Below are 15,311 nucleotides of genomic sequence, written 5' to 3'. Positions count from 1 at the left end.
ATCGATCTCATTCGAATTTTTTACCTACATTGATAAAAATGTAAATTAAAATTATTTTTCAACTAAAACATTATCAATGAGAGTTTTCTAGTCCAATAATTGTAGGAATGCAGTTAGGATTTGTTACCTACCAATAATTGTAGGAATATACCAGTTAGGATTTGTTACCTAGGCCAGTAAATTTATTTTTCTTTATTTTTTGGCTGATGTAAGTAAGAGTATGCAAGTAAGAGTTTTTTTTAGTCAATATGAAACTTTCCATAAATATTGACCAAATTATTTCAGTTAAAATATATAATAATAATTATTTTTCAATGTTTACATGATTTTTTTTTAATATTTTTACGTTGGAAAGTAATTAAAACACTGGATCCAAACCATTTAAATTAAATGTATTTAATTGTTTTTTTAAATTGTCAAAAATTCCATTTAGACACAATGTAGGTTTTGCATTAATTAACTTAAGGAAGTTTCACAATAGCTTTCACGTTTTCCAAGTCTAAGGGAGATTCTTTAATTTCTTCTTCAACTCAAAAATAAATTATTTACAAAACATATCAAAATAATTTATTTATTTCAATTTATATATAAATTCTTTTAAAAAAATTAATAGTTAAATTTTTAGATAATTATAATTCAAAAGCATGAAATATTTGTTGAATTAAAAACATGATTATCAATTACACATGTACTCTTTATAAGAAGACATTGTGATGATTAAAAAAATAAAATATATAAGTGTAATTTGAAAAATAAAAAAAGTCTAAAAAATAAATTTCTCATTGGATATATATAATCAAAGATCGTTTGAATCCTGAGGTTGTATCTAAAGTTTTATATTTATATTTTATTAAAAAACACTTTTTAACTTAATTCCTTTATTTTTTTTTTACTATATAAGGTCCTAAACATAATTGGATCGAGATAATAAATGAATATTTCAAGGCATAAATAAATATTTATTTATTAGAAGAAATTATTGATAACAATTATTAATCACAACTACTTTTTACTCATGTGATTTATAGTATTATTATAATCCTACATATGCTTCCAATGGACATATTTTTAAGGGTTTAAGTTCTTTGAATTAGTGTAAAGTGCAATTGCCAATAGAAATCCGAAAACAATGTTTTACCTAATGTTATGTAGAAACTCTAAAATTTTCAAGCAGCACTCGTTCAACACTCTAAAAATATGTATTTTTTTTTTAATTTTTTTTTTCAAACTTAAAATAAAACTGGTTTCAAATGGTTCGCAATTGGCTTTGTTAATAGCATTTTCTGACCACAACATGAATGGAACTATACACAAAAATATCAGTATTCGAAGTACACATTATGTGAAAATTTACTGTATACAAATATTTACTATTTATGCAAGTAACTTTTATTATTTAATTATGTTCCGATCTCAAGTCGGTTAATCGCTTTGGAGATTGGTGCTCCGTCACGGTCTTATCCTTAAAAGGCACTTCACTGGATTGAGGGGCTAAGGAGCCTCTTAAACCCCACGATGGATGCCAATGTTTCGACCTCAAGTCGGTTGGACAGCATCGCTAGATTCAATCACCGCATCCGAAGTATTATCTGGAGGTCGATGCTCTGTCATAGCTTTGTCTTTAAAAAGTGTTTCGGTGGGTTGAGAGAGGAGAAAGTATATAAACTGCCATTGACCTTGACTCTTGAGCAACGTGAGACTATATTGACGTACGAAACAAATTACATAAAAATGAAAATAATTTGGAGGTACCAGATTTTATTTATAAATATAAAAAAAAATAGGATATCAAATTTATAAAATATACTATTGTTTTAAAAAATATTTTTATTAATATATATATATATATTAGTAAATTAAGTTCTTTCGTATACTACTAAGCTCCGTCGTTAATAAAAATCGTAGAGATAAACATATATAATTTAATAAATTTATATATGAGAAAAGCGAATTGAAAATATAATTTCACTAGACACATTCTATTCTGTCGGTAGCTGATAATATTATTACAAGAAATTGAAAACAAAATAATGAGTGTTAGTTGTAACGGTCCAGTTATTATACATGTAACAGGGCATATCAGTAATTTGGTGGATGATGGAGGACATTTGTGAATGGCGTGGCACCGACAGCCGGTGAGAGGAAAACCGGAAGCACCCGGTAATAACTCGGACAGCCTGGTGCCACTTCAAGAAATATTCCACATGCCCAACTCCTCATCACTTCTTGTCTCTTTCCAGCGTTTAACACGTGTCTGCATGTGATTGGGTCTTTGAGAAGAAGCTAATGTTACGACTAAGCCGAAGCTCATAAGCCAGAGCTTAAGCGGCTTGGGAAGGCACCGGGAAAGGGTTCATCCGGTAGAGTAATAACCATAAAACAGAGAGTGAGAGCGTGTTGGAAGCTTAGCTAGCTGTAGTCTGCAAGTGAAGAGAGAGAGTGACAGAGATGGCGTATTGAATGGGCGAAGATTATCACGCTTTGCTTTTGCCTCCAAATTGATCTCTCTCTGCTCTGTCACGATCTTCGATCTGAAGCGCTTTCTCTGTGAAGATGGAAGCGAGTGCGGGAATGGTCGCAGGCTCGCACAAACGGAACGAGCTCGTTCGGATTCGCCACGATTCTTCTGACAGCGGGGTTAGTTAACTCCCACACTCTCGCTAACAATGTTGTTCTCGTTTTATGCTTCTGCATCAGATCTGATTTTCATTTGGAGTTCTTTGCCGTTCCTTAGTTCGATCTTCGAGTTTTATTTAATTAATTAAGAAATTGAATAATTCTCACTCAGTGTAACCCTCGTAATCTGCAGTCTAAACCCCTGAAGAGCTTGAATGGGCAAATCTGTCAAATATGCGGTGATACTGTTGGATTGACTGCGACTGGTGATGTGTTTGTTGCTTGCAACGAGTGCGCCTTTCCTGTGTGTCGTCCTTGTTATGAATACGAGCGAAAGGATGGGAACCAGTCTTGTCCACAGTGCAAGACTAGATACAAGAGGCACAGAGGTTTGTGAGCTTTTGTTTTGTTTTTTGTTTTTCGGTGACAGTGTTGTTGTGATTGAGTTCTGATTTGAATGAGTGATTGTGGAAATATCAGGTAGTCCTCGAGTAGAGGGAGATGAAGATGAAGAGGACTCTGATGACATAGAGAATGAGTTCAATTATGCCCCGGGAAAAGCCAAGGCCAGGCGGCAGTGGGAGGAAGATGCTGACCTTTCATCGTCTTCTAGACGTGAGTCTCAACAGCCAATTCCCCTCCTCACCAATGGTCAAACGGTAATAATACATTCCACTATTTTGTGGTTTCTATATGCCGATTGTACTTTAGATTTTGTCTGCATATTTATATTTTAGCTGGGTGCAACTGTGTGAGAAGTGAGAGAGATGCAGAAAAAGAAGGGTGGTAAGCAGAGATAGGATTTAGTGCTACGTTTTTTTAGCATTGTTGCCTGAACTTTGATCTCTCTTTTACTTGCTATAGTTACTTTTTCAAGTCTGTTGAATTGTCTGGTAATGCATTTGTTTTTATTTCTTCTGTTTTATTGATGGTCGGCGGAAGAGTAATGTAATCTTCTGATCACATTTTTTAACTTAATATGGTCAGATTTCCGGTGAGATTCCATGTGCCACACCCGATACTCAATCTGTGCGAACTACTTCAGGTCCTTTGGGCCCATCTGAAAAGGTTCACTCACTCCCCTATATTGATCCAAGGCAACCAGGTATAGAGTTAAAGAACCAATGCTACAATGCGATACTTAATGGTTACTATGAAATTTATATTCACCAACTCTTGTTATTACCACAGTTCCTGTAAGAATTGTGGACCCGTCAAAGGACTTAAATTCTTATGGTCTGGGAAATGTTGACTGGAAAGAAAGGGTTGAAGGTTGGAAGCTCAAGCAGGAGAAAAATATGGTTCAAATGACTGGTAGATATGCGGAAGGGAAAGGAGGAGATGTTGAAGGGACTGGTTCTAATGGAGAAGAACTCCAAATGTAAACAACTCGAACCATTTTCGTTGATGTTTAATGATTATAGATCATAACTTGGAAAGTATTGCAGAAATCTTTGCTAATGTAGGTTAGACACTTATTAATATTTCTTTGAATAACATTCAAGATCATTAAAAGGTGATTCACATTCTCTTCCTTAGGAAGATTGCATTTAGTTCCAGTCAGTATATAATAGATTAATAGTTTATTTGTGGTTGTGTCACAACATTTTGATTTTTTTAAAGTGTGTGTATGCTTGGGGCAAGATGGTTATAGATCTAGATTTTAAGTTCATGATTTGTGGGCAGAACATACAAGCTTTCAATATTTATGCAGTTTGGTTTCATTTCTTCTATTTTAAGTTAAATTTATTTTCTCCTGACAGGGTTGACGATGCTCGACAACCCATGAGTCGTGTGGTGCCAATTTCTTCATCTCAGCTGACACCTTATCGTGTTGTTATAGTACTCCGGTTGATTATTCTTGGCTTCTTCTTACAATATCGTGTAACACACCCTGTGAAAGATGCATACCCACTGTGGTTGACATCAGTTATTTGTGAGATTTGGTTTGCCTTATCCTGGATACTGGATCAGTTTCCAAAATGGTCTCCAATTAATCGTGAGACTTATCTTGAACGGCTTGCTTTAAGGTCAGGATGGCTCATTTTATTTGTCTTTTGTTGGTCTTTTTGCGTCTTGGTTTAACAATCATGTGGCTTTCTCTGTCACTAATCTTAGCATGCATTCTTTTAGATATGATCGTGAAGGAGAACCATCACAGCTAGATCCTGTTGATGTGTTTGTGAGTACAGTGGACCCCCTCAAAGAGCCACCTCTGGTAACTGCAAACACAGTGTTGTCTATACTTTCTGTTGATTACCCTGTGGACAAAGTTTCCTGCTACGTATCAGATGATGGTTCAGCTATGTTGACATTTGAAGCACTGTCAGAAACAGCTGAGTTTGCAAAGAAATGGGTGCCCTTCTGCAAAAAGCACAATATTGAACCAAGAGCCCCAGAGTTTTATTTTGCCCAGAAGATTGATTACTTGAAGGACAAGATTCAACCCTCATTTGTAAAGGAGCGACGAGCAATGAAGGTTGTTCTTTGAGTCAATTTTTTTCTGCTTCAAGTTAAATATTTATATCTAGACATTTTCATTGCACCAGCAAAGCACGTGGTTCTATAACTTGAGCATATACTCCCCTCCACCCGAGGCCTACGTTATGGTTCATGCGTTTTAGAAATTAAATATAAATATTTTTTTCTTATCAGAGAGAATATGAAGAATTCAAAGTACGGATCAATGCCCTTGTAGCCAAAGCTCAGAAGACGCCAGAGGAAGGTTGGACAATGCAGGATGGAACTCCTTGGCCTGGAAATAATCCCAGGGATCATCCTGGAATGATTCAGGTATTACCATTTTCTGCAAAGTGCATGTATAATCTTTTTTGCAGCTTTTATATTATCAAGCTGTAATATTTGTTATCTGCAGGTGTTTTTAGGTCATAGTGGAGGGCTGGATACAGATGGAAATGAGCTTCCTAGACTTGTTTATGTTTCTCGTGAGAAGCGACCAGGCTTCCAACATCACAAGAAGGCTGGAGCTATGAATGCATTGGTTTGTCATACTGAAGCTTCTTATTTTATGTTCTACGGATTTGCTGATTACTTTTATTAATGGCTTTCATCGACATCTTGTTTCACTCATTGAAGTTTATGGTTTTTATGTAAAGCAGTGAGTTTTACTTGTATGCTTGTGCCAGAACTAATATATGTTGAAAATAACCTACAAACTGTTGCTGTGATTCAACATGGCACAATGATACACTAACAACTGTGTGATAAGTTTTCTAATCTGCTTTAGGATGTGAACAATGTCGGTAGTTGATCATGTGGATTTTGTATGAGTTAATACAGGAAATTATTACTATTATTCCTTCTGCAAACCAGTTATACGTTTGATTTACTGTGTAATGCTTGGGTTGGTATGATATGGCTGAGGTTTTTATTTACTAGAAAAAATACGTTGAGCATATCTAACCTTGGTTTACATTGTGTGTAGATTCGCGTTTCTGCTGTCTTGACCAATGGTGCATATCTTCTGAATGTGGATTGTGATCATTATTTCAATAATAGCAAAGCTCTTAAAGAAGCCATGTGTTTCATGATGGATCCTGTTATTGGAAAGAAGACATGCTATGTGCAATTTCCTCAGAGGTTTGATGGCATTGATTTGCATGATCGATATGCCAATCGCAATATTGTGTTCTTTGATGTAAGTCTCACTTTAATTTGTGTAATTTTATTAGGTTTCAACAACGAAAATATTTTCTGCCTGCATTGCTGTCTAATGCCTTGGCTAAATTTCATTTCATTTTTGTACCTTTCAGATCAACATGAAAGGTCAGGATGGTGTTCAGGGTCCAGTCTATGTGGGAACTGGTTGTTGTTTCAACAGGCAGGCTTTGTATGGTTATGATCCTGTTCTGACCGAGGAAGATTTGGAACCTAACATTATTGTAAAGAGTTGTTGGGGTTCTAGAAAGAAGGGAAGGGGTGGGAATAAGAAGTACATTGACAAGAAGAGGGCGATGAACAGAACTGAATCTACAGTTCCCATATTTAATATGGAAGACATAGAGGAGGGTGTTGAAGGTATGCTACTATGGAAAAACTCTCTTGTTTATGCATGTTGATTTCATGTACTTTTATTGTCACCTGTATCCTATCGATTTTTATTGGTAATTTTCTCTAATTTGCTGTAGTTGCTCAATTATCTGAAAACAAGATAACAAATATCTTATCATTGGTAATATGTAATGTGTCCTTTTTCAGGTTATGACGATGAAAGGTCACTGCTTATGTCTCAAAAGAGCTTGGAGAAGCGTTTTGGTCAATCTCCGGTTTTTATTGCTGCCACTTTCATGGAGCAGGGTGGCATTCCACCTTCAACAAACCCTGCAACTCTTCTTAAGGAAGCAATCCACGTTATCAGCTGTGGTTATGAAGACAAGACTGAATGGGGCAAAGAGGTGAGCACGTCAATTTAGCATTGTGCTCTTAATTCCTGTCCTCTTGTATAGAGAAATGAGATGAAACATTAATGAGTAACTTGTTTAGATATTAATTAAACATTTTCTGGCTTCACCAGATTGGATGGATCTATGGTTCGGTGACAGAAGATATCTTGACTGGGTTTAAGATGCATGCTCGTGGTTGGATTTCCATCTATTGCATGCCACCTCGCCCAGCATTTAAGGGTTCTGCTCCTATCAATCTTTCAGATCGTCTCAATCAGGTGCTTCGGTGGGCATTGGGTTCAATTGAGATTTTCCTAAGCAGGCATTGTCCCTTGTGGTATGGCTACAATGGAAGGTTGAGGCCTCTGATGAGACTCGCTTATATTAACACCATTGTCTACCCCTTTACCTCACTCCCATTGATTGCTTACTGTACGCTTCCTGCGTTTTGTCTCCTCACAAATAAATTTATTATTCCTGAGGTAAACGATTTCTCTCATTTTTTGCTGATAAATTTATAATTCCTAATGGGATCTAATTGTGAATGTGAACCATATAAATTTTGGAAGTCCAATAACAATTGATTAATCTTTTGCAGATAAGCAACTTTGCCAGCATGTGGTTCATTCTTCTCTTCGTTTCCATTTTTACTACTTCAATTCTTGAGCTTAGGTGGAGTGGGGTCAGCATAGAAGACTGGTGGAGAAATGAACAATTCTGGGTTATCGGTGGGACATCTGCACATCTCTTTGCTGTGTTTCAGGGGCTTCTAAAAGTGCTTGCTGGGATAGATACAAATTTTACTGTTACATCAAAAGCAACGGATGAGGATGGGGACTTTGCCGAGCTTTATGTGTTTAAATGGACATCACTTCTCATCCCTCCTACAACGGTGCTTATTGTGAATTTGGTAGGGATTGTGGCTGGTGTGTCCTATGCCATAAACAGTGGTTACCAGTCTTGGGGTCCACTATTTGGCAAGCTGTTCTTTGCTATATGGGTCATTGCCCATCTTTACCCATTCTTGAAGGGTCTCTTGGGCAGGCAAAATCGTACCCCAACCATTGTTATTGTCTGGTCGGTTCTTCTTGCTTCAATATTCTCCTTGCTGTGGGTGAGGATTGATCCCTTCACCTCTGACTCCAACAGATTAACCAATGGTCAATGTGGCATCAACTGTTAGTTCTCTTACAAAGATTCATTTTGTGTTGGTATTCCCCTTTGGCTGGAGACACTCAAGGTTGCTGTCCGTGTATATAGCAAGAATTTTCAGCCTATCAAAGTTGTTTGGAGAATTGAACCCCTGAAATTGATGGGAATGTACCCTCTCTGTAGCATTCGTATTTCTATTGTTTATTTATCTACATGTTCCTTACAAGAATAGTAATGTTGAGGTGTGTGCATTATATTTTTTTTTTCCCACAAAATATAAATTGTTTATCGAATATTTATTGAAAGCGAACAAGGCGCTGTGTTTTTTGTTCATATACATGTCCTCTTATTTGTTGATTGTTCTCTATCTCCAAAAGCAGTACGAAGATATATGCAAACACATGGAAACCTCAGTTATTGTTTATATTCATTGTCTTCGGGATTGTAGTTAAAAGAATCAATGAATAAATGTTTATTGAAACTTACGATAGACATAATTAAGTATTATACTTTAATAAAAAAAATGCTTTAATTTTATAATCATAAATCCTCTATTCACTATTGCTTGCTGAAATTATTAAGAATAATAGATGTTGTCATGAATAGTGGGGTCGATTGTTAGAACCTGTGGCAATGAGAGGAAACAGTATAACAACCAGTTTGGAAAGTCAAGGTATATTGGCCGCTTTAAAATGTTTACTTTATGCCTTTGTTCTAAGGCTTTTAGCCTAACAAAAACCATTACCTTAGTTAGACTCGTTACGGTTAAAAATTGCTCGGGAAATCACGAGTTTTAAGAATGAGTGACTAAAGATGTAAACTAGTGAGTTTTCCTACTCCAAAGGAAGGACGGCACACTTTATATCTCGAGGGTTCATCGAGTAGTTGATGAAGATCACGAGCCAGAAGAATTATATAATGAGTATAAAAATGAATTAGAGAATTAAATCAGTATTACTTGTCAAATTAATTTGTAAACCTAGACTGAAATATTTTAATTTTTTTAAAATAAATAAAAGATGTAATTAATTATTGAATACTTTAATTAGTTAATATTTAACTATATTTGTGTAAAACATTAGATTTTTTAATACAGCAATATTTTTCTAAGAAAATAGTTTATGTGTATTTTTTTATTAGTAGATTAGTCTGAAAAAATTTAGATACTATTATGATAAAGTTGAAAAATAATTTCAACTTTTTTTAATACAAACAAAATTAATTAAATTATAAATTTGTTAAACAAATCAAACTCAAACTTAATGTTTTTTAAGAGATAAAACTCATGTTTTGAATTAAACTCGGTTAAATAAATGAGTGAAGTTTAAATCAAGTTATTTTACAATTCATGTCCAAGTTTCAAGAATTTAACTCAACTCGATGGGTTTCTAGCCTATTGATGACTACCAGTTCTAAAAATGCCTCAGGAGAATTTCATTGCCAGTATAATTTTATATTCTCAAGAATCATATTATTTGGAAAATATATTCAGAAATGATAAGCATTTATTTTGGTATTTAACAACTTTAGAAAAATTCATTTTAAAATTGAAAATTAAAATAAAATAAAAAAAGAAAGATGGAAGAATCATAGTTATTATATAGACACAGATATGTTAGCGAGAATTTAGCGAATAAAGGGAATCGCTTGCCGCAATCACAATTGGTCTAGGACTGCATAACGCGATTTTACTATTATTGGTTAACACTGTTCATGTTTAGACTACCTATTGCTTGCAGCTGGGAACTTTCCTATGCAACAAAGTAAATACATAAATTTGCACGAGTCAATTTTGTTTGACATTTAACTGCCAAAACTGAAATTGTCTTAGAATTCAGAGATTCTCGGAAATGGGAAGAAGAAAACATGCTGCATCAGAAGATGTCGCAGCTACGAAACATAGACCAGAAAAATAAAATGCTGCATATGCTAAAACAATTGATTTGATTAGAAGATGAACGCATTTAAATAGGTCAATAATCAGTTATTTGTAAAATTTCCAAGAATACACTACAACAGTTGTTTTTTATTTGACCATGAAGATGACAATAAAATGGGGAAAAAGTAAAAGGACAAAACCAATATTCCATTCTCAATTGCTTAAGTAAGCATGAACAGAGCAAAGCAGTTCCGGTTCTTGACCTCGATGGAAACAAAGTACTTAATTTGACAAATCCTAATCCTCCTCGTCGTTCTCTAGAAATACCCTCTTGCATGCTTCGTAGCACATGAAAGAGATTCCAGCGGCTGGTATCAACTTCATGCAACTAGGTACCAACCCTCTGTATAAACCTTGCATCCCTTCTTGTTCTAGTATGCATGCAAGGGCATGAAACACATCCTTGTAAACCTGCCTTCCACTGATGGTACCAAGCTGCATTTGCTTGCGAGCTACCTCCAATGGAAAAGTTGAACTACTTGAAATAGCACCAGCTACCGAACCGATCAAAAGGGTTTCAATATTCCCCACCTTCTCTTGTTTAAAAAATTTCTTGTATGCTTTCTTTAAAGTGTCATAGGCATAGTAATTGGCTGCAGCATAGGGGACAACTCCGATGAGACTGGCTGCAAGCCCACTGTAAAGTTCTGCAGGACCCTCTTCTCGAATTATTTTCACGAATGCATGAAGCAGACCATCATAAACATCTCTCTGCAAAATCATTAATCAAATTTTACTTTTTCTTTCATTTTCTCATAGGATGCTGAGATTCTAAAACACGTACATGGGAAAGCAAACATTTTTGTATCTTTTTTATGTACATACCTGGACAGTTAGTCGAGTCTTGACTAATTCAAGAGGATATGTACATATAGTTGAAGTCACTCCAGCACAGGCACCTGCAATCAATGATGCAGGAATTGGGAATTTCGACTTCTCCCCAGGCTTTGGGGATAGGTTCTTGTTCACTGTATCGAAAGTAAATAGCTGCAGCAATGGGTGAAAATATATTGAGATACATAAAAAACTATCATTTAGATTTGATAACTGATAGATTTTTAATGCTTTTGACATCTAGCAGTAAGATTTTTCCAACAGAAGATTAACAAGCAAAACAGGATTTATTTTTCTGTGCAAAATCAGATAGTATCATTGTCAGGTTCTTGTGCATGCAAAATCGAATCAGAGAAGGAAAGGTGAAGCAAATAAATGTTAAGTTTCTATGGTTTGGGAATTTTAAAATGTGATTTCAAGCCACTGTCGGATACTCCTTCAGTGCCAAAATGGATTTTGCACGAGTGTGGATTAGAAAATATTCCATGAAGAAACTAGTAACTTTAACTAAAAACCATGGTCATCAAAAGCCAAACTAATTGGCATCAATAGAACTGTTAAACATACAGATTCATGTGAATAAACGAAGAGGTAGAGACCTCATAGAAATCATTATGAGTGTGTTCGGACCGTTATGAAATGAAATCAATCTCATTTTCAAATGAAGTCCAAACATAAGATTGAATTTCTAGTAAATTAAAATCCCATATCTTTTATAAGGGTTTGGGAACAGAATTTGATTTCTAAATCAAATCAAAATCATACCATATTTTCAAATTCAGAAACAAGATGTATGGGAGTCAAAGTCCTTTGATTACAAGGGTTTGCCTGACTTCCAAAAGAATTGAATTCACAAGTTCACACGCTGAAATTTGCCAAAACTAAACTAAAGCATACTTGCACATTGAATTACCTGATGGGTCATTTAGCAACATAAATTGAGGCAAATTAAGTCACAGAACTGTTAGGGATTAAAAGGGTAAGGCAAATGTAAAAAATGCATTCGAATAAAACTTAAAAGTATTTGAATTCTGAGAGCAATAAACCACACTATTTTTCATGAAGATCACTCCAGAGAAAGAAACATGACCAAATGGTAGATTAAAACATCTAAAGAGAACTTGTCTCCAAAGTTCACAAGGGTGTATTCACCAGTGATTTAATTTATAGTAAATTGTAATCTTAACTCACCTAAAATTCAAGGTAAAACCATACTAGTTCACTTTACAGACATTGTCACTTTAGAGTAGCATTTTCAGTAAAGACTACATAAACAAATTATGTACAAGCAAAAATATTGGAGCGAACAGTTGAAGGCATATACTGTCATGAAAAGAAATGGTTGCACATAGTTTCAATGGGTAGATCTCTCGATGAAAACATTAAAAGGTGGTCTAGCACACGAGCCTCGTAAGAGGAGTGGTTCTTCTGCGAAAAAACCAACTGCACCTGAATTAGAAAACATCGCAGTTTACAACAGAAAAACAAAAGGACTTGAGGGATAAAGTGACATAAACGACCTATTAACATGTGTTTTATACTTATATTTCTGTTCAATCATGACCTTTACAATTGTATATCATAGCTAATCAGCAAATACCTAATAATCCCCGCACTCAATTTCTCTCTCAATATAAAAGTGATGCATTAAATTGATATTTGGGGCACGTGAAAGGGTTCATTGAGCTAGAAAATGAAACCTTTTTGGGCCATAAAAGGGTTTAAAACACTTAATTCGTTAATTCCTGGGAACTCCTTCTGAAACAACAACAAAGCTGTTTCTGTCCATGTCCTTAAAATAAACTTCAACACTCCTTACAGCAGCCGAAAATCCGATCCATGGTATAAACAAATGCACAAACCAAGAAAAAAGTAATTAAAATAAACAAAAACCCACTCTTGGTATCAAAACCAATGATCAAACAGCTGATAGACTAATTACAAGTGCAGGACATTTATATAAAATGACATCAATTGAGTAATCCAAGAGACCAAGAGAGAAAAAAAAACAAGCAAAGCATCAAACATCATGCATGATAAATGATACAAGATGCTGGAGAAGCATGTATACATTACCTCAATGGCCTTGCTAGGCGCAACCCGAATGACATTAACAAAATTACCCCTAAACAAGCCCTTCCAGCCATCAGTTTTCACGATATTGTGGAACACCTCAGTGGTGGAATGGTTACTACTCCCCACCATCATAAGAGTTCTTATAGTCTCCAAAGGCGCCACAGCAGTCCGAGACACAGCCCCAGCTATTGCCCCACTAAACAACCTTCTCAAAGCAGGGTTTTTTATCTTAAGCCGTAGTGAAACACCACCCTTTCTCTTCTTGCCATCGACCCTTTCTTCAACAACCTCATCTTTTCCCTGGTACTTGATGAACAGTTCATTGAAGGGGAACTTCGTGCCACCACTGTCGCGCGAATCAGAAGGGTCGCTCGGTTGCACGCCAACCCCCATTCCCATCTGACCAACACTGGCAAACAAGCCTCCGAACTGGTAGCACCTATCTTCGGATTGGAACCCCAGGCAGCTGACAGAGAAAAACCCATTACTTTTCTCTTCAACCAGTTGCATTCTCCTCCCACCCATCAGCCACAAAAACGGCCTGTGACTTGTGATAGGTTATAAAGATTTCTTTTTTCTTTCTGGTAGGGCTCAATGATGACTGTCCCTGGCTTCAGGGAGATGGTGAAATTGTCATTCTAAGGCAGAATCGATAGAAGAAGGTTGTGATGAAAAGTGGGAAAATGAATGAAGATGTTATTGTGTAGCGTGCCTCTTCTTCTCTACTTGGAACTCAATATCACACAATTTTAAATTTGTGTTTGTTTTTTGTTTTGTTGAATGCACTTGTTGTCCCTTGATGGGTTCAGAAGTTAGGTACTTGCTCTTGTTTAGTTGCGTTGTCGTGCCACACAATCATAAACATCGGTTTTGTACATACACAACTAACATAGTAACATACGCCATAGAAGAAAAAGAAAACATAGTAATATACGAATACATTGATGATTTTCTAATACGATAACTTTTAGTTAAAAGAAATAATAATAAATGTTTTTAATATTTTATTTTTCTAATATAGTCTTCTATTTTCTAATGAGAGTTCAATGGTATAGAATGGAATGTGTTGTAAAATGTTATTAATATTTTATTTTAAATAATAAAAATAGGATATATTGACAGAAATGTATTAGGAGAATATAAAAGAAATGTTGATAATATTCTTACTAAATTAATAATGAAAAATGCTTATAAAATCATAAAATATTTGTTGCCGTGACTCCTCGTGTCAATTTCTCAAAAGAGAATGTATTTTGACGTCGTTTGACTTGTTTTCTCCTATTATTGGACACTTTTTTATACTAATTAATTCTTTTTTATAAATTGCATTTTTAAAAAGAAAATATTACTTAATTTTTCTTATATATCTACGTTATTGTAGTATTATTTTAAAGTTTGCTAAAAAAAAAATTATTGACATTCTTATTGTTCGTATTAATTAATAAAAATGAAGTCTCTCATGTCTCACAATGGCTTTTTTTAAAAGTGCTTCTGCTATTATTGTCTAAGCATAATCCATTATTTTTTAATTTCTTTCAGAGAATTAATACAATTTTTTTAAGATGTTGTGTGCTGTATCCCTTATCTTCTTGGAACATGAGGAGTTTTACTCTTTGCAAATATCACAATCAAAATTGTTTTTTATTAATTAATTAATTGTTTTTTATTAATTAATTAATTGTTTTGTTTAGTGCAGGTGGCTCTTGGTGGGTTGAGAAGTTAGGTAAAGTTGCTCCTTTTTAAATCTTTGTGTACATCTCCCAGCTAATCCCAATCGGCTAAACCTAAATTTTATATATTTACACAAAAAGGGATATTCTTGTAGTATAGTATCCTTACACATTCAAATAAAAATATATTATCAATTTTTCTCATCGTTCATTCAAATTTATTATAAAATATGGGTATCTTTGTTATATAATATATCTTCCAATTTTTTTCATAATAGTTGTTTAAGTTTTTCCACTAAAACTAAAGAAATCAACTTTTTTACTTTTAATAAATTTTAAGTGAGCTACTTCTTTTTAATTTTTAATTTTGATATATATTTTCCTTTTTTCATCATAATTAATTTCTCTCTCATCATATTAATTAAATTTAGAGTATAATTGGAAATATATATATATATATATATATATATATTGTCTTCAAATTTAAAGAATGATATAAAAAGGAACAATTTCTTTTAAAAAGATTATTTAGAAAGGTAATTATAATTGTCTAATATACAATCAGTTTTAATAGGGAGAAACGCTTCATAATTTACTTTTGAAAGCATTTTCCTACTATTG

The 15,311-nt window shown here is 34.4% G+C and overlaps 2 protein-coding genes across 2 annotated transcripts; one reads left to right on the top strand and one right to left on the bottom strand.

The window, feature by feature from the left end:
* The first annotated feature begins 2,170 nt into the window (after nucleotides 1-2,170).
* LOC137820032 (cellulose synthase A catalytic subunit 1 [UDP-forming]) lies at nucleotides 2,171-8,504 on the top strand. Its single transcript, XM_068623806.1, has 14 exons — nucleotides 2,171-2,637; nucleotides 2,810-3,005; nucleotides 3,097-3,275; nucleotides 3,604-3,721; nucleotides 3,808-3,997; nucleotides 4,380-4,646; nucleotides 4,750-5,095; nucleotides 5,272-5,409; nucleotides 5,492-5,617; nucleotides 6,062-6,274; nucleotides 6,390-6,654; nucleotides 6,835-7,031; nucleotides 7,151-7,501; nucleotides 7,618-8,504. The coding sequence occupies exons 1-14, from the start codon at nucleotides 2,554-2,556 to the stop codon at nucleotides 8,200-8,202; spliced, it is 3,255 nt and encodes a 1,084-aa protein (XP_068479907.1). The 5' UTR covers nucleotides 2,171-2,553; the 3' UTR covers nucleotides 8,203-8,504.
* A 1,636-nt stretch (nucleotides 8,505-10,140) lies between these two features.
* LOC137820747 (adenine nucleotide transporter BT1, chloroplastic/mitochondrial-like) lies at nucleotides 10,141-13,919 on the bottom strand. The gene is made up of 3 exons (XM_068624983.1): nucleotides 13,021-13,919; nucleotides 10,936-11,097; nucleotides 10,141-10,821 (listed from the first exon to the last, which is right to left on the bottom strand). The coding sequence occupies exons 1-3, from the start codon at nucleotides 13,543-13,545 to the stop codon at nucleotides 10,348-10,350; spliced, it is 1,161 nt and encodes a 386-aa protein (XP_068481084.1). The 5' UTR covers nucleotides 13,546-13,919; the 3' UTR covers nucleotides 10,141-10,347.
* Between the last annotated feature and the right edge of the window lie 1,392 nt (nucleotides 13,920-15,311).

This window comes from Phaseolus vulgaris, chromosome 9 (assembly GCF_000499845.2).
Source record: "Phaseolus vulgaris cultivar G19833 chromosome 9, P. vulgaris v2.0, whole genome shotgun sequence".
NCBI classification, from domain to species: domain Eukaryota; kingdom Viridiplantae; phylum Streptophyta; class Magnoliopsida; order Fabales; family Fabaceae; genus Phaseolus; species Phaseolus vulgaris.
The sequence above is the reverse complement of the archived record's forward strand: the minus strand, read 5'-3'. Positions and strand labels throughout refer to the sequence as shown.

Coding starts and splice junctions, on each gene's coding strand:
- LOC137820032 (XM_068623806.1), top strand. CDS start 2,554: ATGGAAGCGAGTGCGGGAATGGTCGCAGGCTCGCACAAACGGAACGAG. Junction 5,096..5,271: donor AGGAGCGACGAGCAATGAAG/GTTGTTCTTTGA, acceptor TTTTCTTATCAG/AGAGAATATGAAGAATTCAA. Junction 6,275..6,389: donor GCAATATTGTGTTCTTTGAT/GTAAGTCTCACT, acceptor TGTACCTTTCAG/ATCAACATGAAAGGTCAGGA.
- LOC137820747 (XM_068624983.1), bottom strand. CDS start 13,545: ATGGGTGGGAGGAGAATGCAACTGGTTGAAGAGAAAAGTAATGGGTTT. Junction 11,098..13,020: donor CGCCTAGCAAGGCCATTGAG/GTAATGTATACA, acceptor CCATTGCTGCAG/CTATTTACTTTCGATACAGT. Junction 10,822..10,935: donor AGACTCGACTAACTGTCCAG/GTATGTACATAA, acceptor ATGATTTTGCAG/AGAGATGTTTATGATGGTCT.